General features: G+C 46.0%; 1 protein-coding gene across 1 annotated transcript in view; it reads left to right on the plus strand.

Moving 5' to 3' along the window:
- Positions 1–12251, plus strand: part of MCC (MCC regulator of WNT signaling pathway) — a gene marked incomplete at its 5' end in the record, with an annotated part of 263687 nt that overhangs the window by 187570 nt on the left and 63866 nt on the right. Inside the window, 2 exons of the mRNA XM_080804526.1 lie at positions 4270–4433; positions 6459–6665. Coding sequence (XP_080660652.1) covers positions 4270–4433; positions 6459–6665 — 371 coding nt within the window. The remainder of the gene's footprint in view (positions 1–4269; positions 4434–6458; positions 6666–12251) is intronic.

Genomic DNA, 12251 nt, shown 5'->3' on the forward strand with positions numbered 1-12251 from the left:
AGCCCCCTCATCATTTCAGGGGTGTCATATGACATCTGTCCTTTTGGAACTGGCTTATTTCTGGTATAATGTCCTCAGGGTTCATCCATGTTGTAGCGTGGGTCCACGTTTCCTTCCTCTCGAAGGCTGGGCAGCATTCCCTTGTGTTTCTGTGCCACATTTTGTTTTTCCGTTCATTGGCCAATGGATGCTCAGGCTGCTTCGGCCTTTGACTATTATGTGTGAGGTTGCTGTGAACATGGGTGTGCAAGTATCTATTTGAGCCCTACTTCCAACTCTTTTGAAATTGGATTGAGAAATTAGAGTGCTGGAGGATAGGATAGTTCTATTTTTAACTTTTGAGAAACGGCCATAGTGTTTTTCTCAGCGATTGCACCATTTTATATTCCCACCAGTAGGGCACAAGGACGCTCATTTTCTCTCTGTATCCTTACCAACACCTTATTTTGTGTTGCCGTTGTTGTGGTAAATAGTATCCGTCCTAATGGGTGTGATAGTATCTCATTGTGGCTTTGATTTGTAAATGAGGCACCTTGTGCCCAGTCCGGAATACCTGGTCCGTGTCTCGGTTTATCCTGCTCCTCTGGTCCCTTGGTTGAACAAGAGGTCCCTCAATCTTTCTTGTGGAGACTCCCGCTTGCCTCAGCCTGTGGTGTGGATGCGCTCGTCTGTAGCAGGGGCCAGACCAGGCAGAGCATTGTAGGTCCGGAGGAGGGATTGAGAATTTATTCTGACTCAACGTCTAGAGGAACTTGCCACAGACTGAAAGCTAATTCCACCCTGTGTGGAGCAGCACTGACGCTCGGGGTGAACGGTGGTGAGTGATTGGTCCCACGGGGGAGGCACTCAGGGGACTCAGGGTAGCTGCTCCTGCCAGCCTAGCCACCTTGTCCTCCTCAACTGAAGAATGACAGAAAGACAGCCACACATCACCCAGTCACTAGTGGGACTCGTGTCAAACCACAGGGCAGAACGCGGTGGATAACAGGCAGGAGTGTGTGGAGTTCATCATCCGGCTTGTGCCTTGGAATTTTGGCTTCCGAAGACCACAGAAAGCGCTAATGGCCCTCTTTGGTTCAAAGGGAAGAAGCTCAGCTGTTTTCAATCTGGATGTTAATTTACACACACTCCTCATCTCCCGATTCTCCATCCGGTACCAGCACCATATTCTCTGTGGCCCCTTTCCCCAGGATGCTAGTGAACAGCTGAGAGAAGAGACTGTGGCATTTCCTCATCCATCTGTGGGCCTCTCAGGGTTGAGGAGAGTCTCTTACTTATTTTTGTACCCTGCTGCTCGCCTGAGGCCAGGACTCAGCAACTGTCTGATTAAGCAATGAGAAAGAAGTACTGGCCAGATTTGTACACCTTCCTCCTGCTCCCGAGAGCCCAGCATCATCAGCATGCAGCCTGCTTCCTCCTCTCCGGTCCTGCCAGAAGGGCCCAGAGCAGACACGTCTGGTGTGATCGCTGTAGCAGGTGGAGCTGTACTAGGGAAATCCAGATGGAACGGCTGAATAGAGCCATCTTTCTTCCTCATCCTGCTCAGAAGCACTTAATAATGCAAATAAATCAGGAGTGTATGTGAACTCCAGCTCTGTGGACCAGGAAACCTACAGCTCAAGGTAAATGATCGTTTGGAGAAATTTCTCTGATTATTACTTAGAACTAAGTAATAATTCTAAGTAACTATTACTTAGAATTAATCATCAAATCCAAGACCAGAGAGAGTTCCAGTGGCACGTGCTGGACCTGCTTACCTTGAGATGATGGTGGGCACCTGTACCCCTTCTCCAGAGGGCCTTCTGCAGTGAGGACTGTCCCCCAGTGGTTAGCAGCTCAGAGCATGGTCTGTGATGAGGACAAAAAGCACAAGGTTGATGTAAAACCTGCTGCTGCTGGCAGTCTGGGTTTCCAGTCTGTCTCTTAAATACCTGACCTGAGGTTCATATTTGCTCACTTGAAAATAATTCTTGATCGCCTACACCCTTCTGTGTTGGAGATACAGTGGTGAGGAAGATCAAAGTTTCTTCACGGAGCACACATCTCAGTAAAGAAGAGATAATGAACACATAAGTCAGAACAGATAGTGGTAACTGTCACAAAGAAGACAGGATAATGGAGTAGGGACTGAGCAGGGAGAAGGGTGGAACCATGCCTTGGATAGGGAAGAGCGTGGTGAGGAGGTCCCGTCTGACTGAGAGCTGAGTAAGAGGAGACTTGGGTGGAAATCAGTCTTGGCAGAGGAAACAACAAAGGAGAAGGAGGCCCTGAAGCAGACGGGATTGACATGCTCCAGGGATGGAGAGGAGGGCAGGAGCATGAACGGAGCAGAGCAAGTGAGGGGGAGGAAGGCAGATGAGTCAAGGTCAGGGTCTGTGGTTCTCACCCTGGCTGCATATGAGAGTGATCTGAAGATCTTTAAAAATTTCCCTAGTGTCAAGCCCCACCCCCCAGAGACTATGATTTAATTGGTCTGGGGTGGGGCCTGGACACGGGTAATTTATAAAAGCTCTGCAGAAAATTCCACGGTGCAACCTGGATTGAGAACATCATCAGTCTTGATCATGCAGAGTCTTACAGACTCTGGTGAGGAGTTTGGACTTGAGCTGCATGACAGCGGGAAGCCATTAGGTGGTTTGGGCTAGGGGAGTAACATTGGACTTATGTCCTTGAGAGGTTCACTTCGGCTGCAGTGTGGGGAGTGGAGGTTGGTGGTTGTTTGGGTCGTTTGGCAAAGAAGTGATGGTAGCCTGAGCTATGGTGATGTTGGTGGAGGTAGTAAGAAGAGGTCCCTTTGCGGATAAGTTTTGGAGGTGGCACTCTCAAGGTGGTTTGGGTTTAGGATGTGAGACAAAAGGAGATGAAGCTTGCCTGACAGGTAACCTGAGTAACTGAGCGGATGGTGGTGCCATTCACAGAGATGGGAAGGAACAGGTGTAAGAGGAAGTGGAATATTGGGTCCATTGGTTGTTGTGAAAGCCTCAGGCTGTCTTCTCTCTAGATTCAGGTAGCTTGGAGATCCAGGCAGTCAAATAAGGCTGACCAAAGGATTCTCATATATTGTTACTATAGTACTGAGTTTCTTGGTGTCTTCCAAAGGTAAGCACCAAAAGCAATGGACTGTTTTCGTACATGGAAGCTGTGATGAGAAGGGAGCAGGAACAAATACGAGAACTTGAAGATGTTGAGCTTCTTTCATGTAGGAATCACACTGGGTGTAGGGGAGGAGTGCACTTGGAGAGGTTGTTTAACAACCTGTTTTGCTATAACCCAAAATAGAAAGTTACTTGTGTTTGACTTTAAGGGGATTTTTTCCCCCAGCAGAATTATGTTCTAAAACATTTGTAGCTCATACTAAGATTATAATTAATTTTTCTTCCCAGACCAGGCCCTAGATGTCCAGAAATTAAAAGTAACCTAAAGTTTTCACCTGGGTAGCTCAGTTAGTTAAGCATCCAACTCTTAATTTTGGCTCAGGTCTCAGGGGTGTGAGATCAAGCCCCAAGTCATGGAACCTGTTTAGGATTCTCTCTCTCCCCCCGTACCCCCACAGTTTTTTTTCTCTCCTTAAAAAAAAAAAAGTAACCCAGATTTTTAATTCAGAATCATTAGAATGACTTACAAGACCTTCACAAGGAGAACAGTATGAACTTCATTACAAGAGTTTGCTTTTCCCCTGAGGGAAAAATGGGTTAAATTGCAATGGTAGAGTACATTGGTTGGTCATATCAGGAAAAAGTCCTGATTATATGCTCACTGAAGGCAAGGACTGTCTCTTACAGATAGTTATTTATTTATTCATTTTGAATGCTTAGTGTCTCTGCTTACTCTGGGCCTTTTTGTTCTGTTGAGTAAAGTTCTGAGATCTTTGCTGAAACTCTTTCTGGAGTTACACTTGTCTTAATGGCTAGAGAGGAAGGTTGACCAGAAGGCTTCTGAAGTCCCAGCAGCCTCTTGTGAGACCCTTCCTCGTTCTTATCAAAGGACTTGAGACAGAGCTCCCTTCCAGTGAAAGACTAGAGCATTTAGTGCGGCATGGCTGTCTAGAAAATGACCGTGGTCTGAAACTCCTTACCAAAGGCTTTACCTTGGCTCTAAACCTCAGAGGTGGGGCCAGCAGCCTGTGACATGAGGCCGCATTGCATTAAAGTCTAGAACATCAAGCTCCATCGCCATCCCATTATACCCGACTGGGTTCCCCACGGTGAAACGGAGCGCGTTCATTGCCCGGCTGCTTGCTTACCTCACCCTGTCCACCTTCACTCCCAGATAATTGCAGTGATCTGAACTCCGAGCTGCAGAGGGTGCTGACGGGGCTGGAGAATGTCGTCTGCTGCAGGAAGAAGAGCAGCTGCAGCCTCTCCGTGGCCGAGGTGGACAGGCACATCGAGCAGCTCACCACGGCCAGCGAACACTGTGACTTGGCCATCAAGGTATATGCTCCCCGCCTCCTGCCTGGCTCTGTGAGCGCCTACGAGGGAAACGGTCAGATCTCTTTGTTTTGAAGTGTGGTTTTCTTCAATACCTGTTAGGAATGAGTGTTTCTGAGAAAACCATACTATACCAGGACCACCAGGGAGAGGTAGGAGCCCTGTAATTTTTTGTTGGGAGTCAAGATCTCTGGCTTTTTAGCAAAAATGACGATTTCGTTGACATCTCAGCCTCCTAGGATTGAACCATATCATTTTAGCGCAGCACTCGCAAGTTGTAGGATTAACTTGGAAGTTTCATTTGAGCTCTGAGGCCTCTAGTATATTAATTCAGAAGTTACCAATTCATGGTGCCAATAAGGGGGAAGGGAGTTCAGGGTCTGAGTGAGTCATCTATCCTGGGCACGCTGGACGAGGCCTCAGCCACCCTTCCACAGCCATCCATCTTGGTACCTCAGGAGCACGAGAGAGGAATGGGCTGCATCTGCCCAGGCTCCTCATGAGCGATGGGAACGCCAAGGCCTATTGATACTGGGCCTCTGGTCTCCGTATATGACTTTACCACAGTTTAGTAATAGGCATGGCAGTCCAGACTGAAAAGTCTGGGAGGCGCCTGTGTAAAGGGAAAATGTGACACATTAATTGAAAAACCCTTCGACACTAGGCCCAAGTTTCTATCCATAGGAATCCTGGATTTCACAAAAGAGCTGTGGTATCTCGAGGTAAACCATGATTCCTATTTAGAACACGGCTGGTTTTCCATCTTATTCATCACAATTATAAATATATAGTTGATGTGGTTTGGGTAGGCAACCACTGGCGTTTCTTTCTTTGGAGTCCCCCAGGCCCTGTATTTGATTGTAATGTCACCTTGGGTGTTAGTCCTGGTCTCAACATTGAGGATTCAGCATTGAGTCCTGGCCTCAGCCCCGCCAGTAGGAGGAGCTCAGGGGTTTCTGTCAGCCAGCAAGGGATGGAGTGGGCCTGGAGCAGGGCTGAGGAGAAGAGCTTCAGATCTGAGGGGAAGGATGAAGCCCCACATGTGGAAAGTGGTGGCAACACTTGGCTAACATCTTCATCATGGAACCAACTTGGGTATCCAAGGGTGTAATCCCTCACGTTTTTACATTTTTGAGACCACCTGTTTCTCCTCACATCTCCTCACATCTGCCTTCTGCCCTGCATGGTACTCCTCCCTCTTTTTTCCGTATCAGTTGGCTTATGCCTTCTATGCCAAAGGACTGCGGATGGGAACGAATAGTTTCTGAAACCAAGCAGAATTACTTCTTCCTTTTTTCCCCGTAATTCTATGCTTGCCTCTTCTCCATTAATACTACATTTTAAATGAATTTGTAAAAATCTCTCCAAGTACTATTAAGATTCTATTCTTTTTAGCTCATAGCTGTCTTATTAATTAATGAAATCCCTGCTGCCTTAGAAGCATCCACAATGAGCTTCGTCTTTTCTGTGTCACTGAGGTTTATTTTTGTCTTTTACATCTTGGGACTGAACCTCATTCACACCCTCTGAATTCTGATATGACACCGAAAGCTGGAAATGGTGATGTGACTTCTGCCATCTCGGAGTTGCAACACGGGAGACCTGTAATTTGGGAAACTTCAAGCTAGCTTTCGTATGCTGTTTGCAACTTCACACTTGCATTGTGAAGCCCACTAACGGGCTTTCTGTCCGGTTCTGAATGTTTACCACCTCCGGAACATGGACAGAGGACAGAAGCATTTGTGTGGACATGGCCGTTAGATCCACAGATAGATAAACATACCATATAGGGACTGTGTTATTCTGACTCTGGGGACTGTTAGGAGACACAGACTGTGACCCAAGCGAGTGACAGAGCCTTCTCTGAAAATGGGGAGAGGGTGGTTTGGGGGTAGTCATGGCTACCATTAGCTGTGAAAGGATCGTAGAAGCCCACTCCTCTGTTGACACTTGCTCCCTGTCCTGCCTGTTTTCTCACCCTCTCCTTTCTCCCAGAGAACCCACCGGACTTGTCTTTGTGTTTTCCAGACAGTCGAGGAGATTGAAGGGGTACTTGGCCGGGACCTGTATCCCAACCTGGCTGAAGAGCGGTCTCGTTGGGAGAAGGAGCTGGCCGGGCTGAGGGAAGAGAATGAGAGCCTGACCGCCATGCTGTGCAGCAAAGAGGAGGAGCTGAACAGGACCAAGGCCACCATGAACGCCATCCGCGAGGAGCGGGACCGGCTACGGAGGCGGGTGAGTGCGCCAAGTCCATCGTGGCCAGGCCTTCCCCCTGGGCTGTGGGGCTGGAAGACAAACAAGCATACAGAGCCAAGGGCAACCCCAAGAATTGTGTGGCATTCATAGTCTTGGGAATCTCCTTCCCTTTCTGATCAGGAAGTCATTCTCTAGAGGGGAGTAGTTTGAAAGCGCTGAGATGTGCAGGTAAGATTTTAAAAAAAACCACTCTTGTCTGGAATCACAAGTCTAAGTGGATGGTAAAATTCTGTCAGCGCAGTGATTCTCACACCATTCTCCAGGATATGCGTGTGTTCCCCAAGCTCAATTAGAGTGTACTTCTTTTAAGATAGACCGATAATATTTTATAATTTGCGGAATATATAGAATTTTCCCCTTTGCAGTTTCTTCTATAAAGTTTTCTCTAAATTTATAGTACCTGCTCTCACCTGTGGTGAGTCTAATGTGAAATGTCCTCTCCTCTGGGGTATGTAGGAAGGTTACGGTCACATATGTGTGTATGTGTGTATGTGTGTGTATACGTGTGTACGCGTGTGTTGTTCCTGGCAATCACCCCAACGTACCAAATGGTTCTGTGGCCGCTTCCAGAGCAACTTGCCTAGGACATACACCCATTACAAGAGTCATGTTTGGGAGAGTTGTTAGAGCCCTCTGTTTTCTAAAGACGGAGGTTTTTTTGTTGTTTTTTTGTTTTTCTCGGGAACCCACAAGTACCTCTTTGTTTCTCTGTGAATTTGATTCTGTGATTAGTCTGGAGTAGAGCAATGAGTTCTTCAGTCAGAAACATACCCTCTGAACTTCACTTTGAATGACTAGACTGGCTTTACTCTTTCTCAGTCTTGGCGATATTAGCAGCTTGCTTTCCAGTGGTTCTGACTGGCCATACTGCACACAGATAAAGCCAGCTCAGAGGGGGAAAGGACATCTAGTAGACCCCTCGTCCTTCACCATCGCTCTTGCTCCCTTACTTTTTTTCTTTTAAGATTTTATTTATTATTTGTCAGAGATCACAAGTAGGCAGAGAGGCAGGCAGAGAGAGTGGGGGAGGCAGGCTCTCTGCCGAGCAGGGAGCCCGATGTGGGGCTCAACCCCACAATGCTGAGATCATGACCTGAGCCATAAGGCAGAGGCTTTAACTCACTGAGCCACCCAGGCACCCCGCTCCCTTACTTTCAAAGACCATAAGGTCAGCCTCTATACACCAGTTTGTTCTAAATGCACACACAAGTTTTCTTGGTTGCCATTATGCATGAATATGGAAGAAATGACCATTTTTGAACATTACCAACTCTTAACCTCATTTGCAGCTAATGTCATAGTTAAAAGGCCAGCACTCGCACCTCTCCTATCAGAGCATGATTTTTTCTGAACTCATGTGCCTAACCTGGTTTTCAGCCCCCAGCTGTACGGAATGCCTTTCTCCAGCCTGGCATCAGCAGGTGTAAATCATCCCAGTCAGCAAAGACTTTATCTGGGCAAGCTGATGAAATGTACTTAGGGCTGAGGCCCACACCGCCTGGAATTTCCTGGGTTACACTCCCTGATTGTTATGACTAATGCCCTAATTTGGTGTGCTTGCTATTAGCGTGCACATTCTGATGGTGCACATTTCGTGAAGGAAATGCTGGTCTTAGGCGTAATTGCACATTGTGGTTTAGAATAAATGTCCTCCTCTCAACTTGAGTTACTAATGTAGAAGACAGCCCTGCATGGGGACAAGCAAAGGATGAAAAACCAGTCTCCCTTCTGTCCAAGAATGTTCTCCAACTCTGGAGGTCAGCGTTAAGAACAGCTCAAGGTGGTGGTACTGTTATGATGTACCTGGGGTCACAGTTTGACCTGCCAGGTCACTGTGAGCCTTGAGCAAGTTACTAACCTCTCGGTGCCTCAGCTGACTCTGCCATGAAAGGGGAATAAGAATGTTACCGAAGTCAGGAAAATCAGTTAACACTCCTAAAGCACTTAGACAACTTTCATTCTGATCACACTTACTGCCCTTCTTAAGCTTTGTGGTTAATATGGTTTTAGATAATCTGGATTTCCATTACATCCACATCATAAAATGTTGAGGAACTTGTGTCTCTTCCTCGACTGGAAATGTCCTCAGGAATGTGGATACCTACCCATGGCTCATTTTTCTGTATTTCAGAACTAGTTGTGGGTCTCGTGGAATTTGCTAGCTGCCTCTGAATGCCAGTTTACTAGACTTTCAGTGTTGGATCCCTTCCGCCCACCACCACCCAGTATATTTCATTTCCCTGAGGAGGAATCTGTCTCTTATTGTTCGTTTTCTTCTGTTCTTCGTGATGTGCCGCTCTTTGGAATGACTGAGGTATGGTTTCATTTCCATCTCTGTGACACCACATGATACATGGCTTGCTGTCCCTTGCTGGTTTTAGAGCAGGTCTGAATTCACAGTTCATCAGAGTTGCCTGAAAAGCAACTAGGGCCACTTTTTTTTTTTTTTTTTTCGTTATCCACATTCACTGTATAGAATTTGAACTGACCAGATCAATAGAATTGGTGCTTGCCCCCCTCGCCTGTAATTAAACAAAGTGCCTCAGTAGGTTTTCTAAGCCTTCCTCAAGATTTAATTAAATGAGATCTTTAATGTCAGTTAACAGATTGGGCTACTTGGCAGAGCAGTAACTAAGGAGCAACAGGCAGACAATTTTTATTATTGGCCCCAGCTCGTTATTAAATGAGGTGATCATTTATTTCTGCATGCTTGGTAATATAGCCACTCATTTCCTCACACTTAAAGAAGTGGGCTTAATTTAGGCAAGGTAGAATTAATTACCCAAAAAGGAAGCACTCGACTCTTCATTCATTGATTCATTTCACGAATACGATTGGCCCTCTGTGCTGGGTAGAGAGGTTGCAGTGATAAACAAGACACAGTCCTTGGCCAGAAGAATGTTGGGGAGACAGGCAGGTCAACAGGTTGTTCCAGTGCTCTAGGGAGGGAAGAGCACAGAGGACGCCTGGGCAGTCCACAGGAGGGACACTGGATAGTAGGTCCAGCTTCTTTACACTGTTTTCACCTCTTACCTAGTAGTTTAGGTCGACTGCCAAGTAGCAAAAATGATCAGTGCTTTCCTTAGGTAGCTGGGTAAAGCATAGTCTGGTAAAGTTTTTGGTAAATCTGTAACTACAAGCTCATGGTTCTGTAACCCATTGAGTCATAGACTTGAATCAAAATTAGGCCACACAAGTTCCTTCTGAGATTTTGTACAAATTCTTCAGAGTGTTCTACAAGTTCATGGCCTAGGGTGATGGTGGGAGTTCGTTCTGTGTACATATCCCACGTAGGTATTTTCAGCGTATCTGGAAATGAATTTCACCAGCTTCTCCTGGGCTTCCTTCCTTCTTGGGATTTGACTTCTGCTTTGAGTCTCTTGCCATCACCACAGTCAATTCAAGAGACTAGAAGACACACTGTCTTGAACTAAATAAAAGTCACTCTAATCTTGGGGTGCCTGGGTGGCTCAGTGGGTTAAAGCCTCTGCCTTCGGCTCAGGTCATGATCTCAGGGTCGTGGGATCGAGCCCTACATCGGGCTCTCTGCTCAGTGGGGAGCCTGCTTCCTCCTCTCTCTCTGCCTGTCTCTCTGCCTACTTTCGATCTCTGTCTGTCAAATAAATAAATAAAATCTTTAAAAAAAGAAAGTCACTCTAATCTCACATTTTTCCCTCTCGACGTCTTCTGCTTTTCCTCCACATGTCTTAAAAACCCTTAGTGTTAGTTAATTGACTTGTCTGGGGCGGAGGAAGGGGGCAGTATTTCTACTAGTGATAAGCCGGTCTTTTCCAAACGAATTACTCTTGATTCCTAACTGTGGTGTTACTTTTGTGAAGGGATTTCATTGTTCTGTGTTCGTAGGACCCATGTAATACAAATGGAATCCTCCCAGTTCAGCTAAAATCTTTTAAAATACAAATGAGGACTCAGCTCCAGATTTTTTAATGTGGCTCCTTGGCCAGGAAAAAGGATGAGTAAATTTCTAGAATGCTCCAGGGCCCATTTCCTCTACCTTAACACCATCTTAGTAAACAGGAAGTAGCCCCCAATCCCTGGTAATGTCACCTTTAGGGAGGAAGAAAGGGGAAGCTGGGAAAGGAGGATTACAGGTAAAAAGAGAGAAATTTCCTTCACACATTGTACTCTCTGAGGACCATTAACGCTGAAGCGTTTCAAAGTAACAATCCTGTCATATATTCCTCTGGGCCGCTTTTTTAAAATTTAAGGTTATAGTTTTATTATAACAAAAAATCAGAAGCAGCCGAAATAAGGAGGCGCAGATCTGGAAGGGGTCCAAATGCAGACGTTCCTGTTGTCTTCTCCAGGTAGAACCCTGTTTGGCATTACCTCCTCTTCAGGCAACACAAGAGTATTGCCAACCAGGGAAGTTCACCCAAACTTCTGTATCCAGAGTTTTTATTGGGGTTTCACAATGCAGGCATGATTGATTGACTTATTGGCCATGTGGCTGAACTCGGTTTCCAGCCCCTTCTGCTTCAGGGAGATGAGGCTGAGATCGGGTAGGCTGCTTTTAGGTTTGTGCTCCTGACAAGCGGGCTGGGACTGCACGGTGTCTGCCCCGTCCTTCTCCTAGAGATCCGGGAGAATGGGACAGTCCAGGGCTATGCAGCTCAGTGTGGTATGCGACACACAGGTCAAGCGTGTGTCCCATGAACTCACCAGCCAGGGCCATTTACAGAGCATCCTCTTCTGTGACCTCAAGGCCCTCCCCTAGAGCCATTAGTTCTAAATCCCATTGGTGCCAGTTTCTAAATACAGAACTGGTTCCACATGCCAATTCCACTTTCAGTATTCATATTAACCTGCTGTTATCTCCAAGGGCGCTTGTCCCATCAATGGTCACGTTTAAAGAAGCTGGAAAAAAGAATCCAAATTAAGCCAAGAGGCCTGTTAGAAAGAGTAATCACCTTATAAACCGACTGTGTGTTTTACTGTGTTCTTTTTTTCTACTCATTCATTCTTGTATAATATCTATTTACTAGTAGGCTACCCACCTCTACCAGGAAATGAGATTTCTACTGTCACACTGACGTGTCCCGAGCACGGTCTGTCTCCGAAGCAGCCATTTACTTGGTCTGAACTGTCTCCTGTCATATGCTAAGTCAGTATCTCTTTGATATTTTTAACTAAAAACCGGTAACAGTGGAGATATTTCTGGAAGTGAAATTGTTGTGACCTTATGTAGGTTAAATAAAGATTCATCTCCGATTTGCCTTCCTTGGCTTTGAGTCCCATCTGAGCTCTTTCCGTTCTGCCTCCCCCTCCATGATGCTTTTCCTGACCACAGTGTCTGGATATGGAAAATGCAGGGCTGCAAAATGGTACTTTATATTTACTATGAATTTGTATGTGTATAAATTTACATTGGCTATGTGTGCATGTATTTAAAATAGACCAGAACAATGTAAAAAAATCTCAAAATAGTTACGGTGAGGAGGGGAAGCAAGTACCTGGGAATGTCCGTCAAAGGTTACTCAGAATTTTCCACAGTGTTCTGATTTTAATTTTTTTTAAATATTTTATTTATTTATTTGAGAGAGA

Source organism: Martes martes (assembly GCF_963455335.1).
Source record: "Martes martes genome assembly, chromosome: 5".
NCBI lineage: Eukaryota > Metazoa > Chordata > Mammalia > Carnivora > Mustelidae > Martes > Martes martes.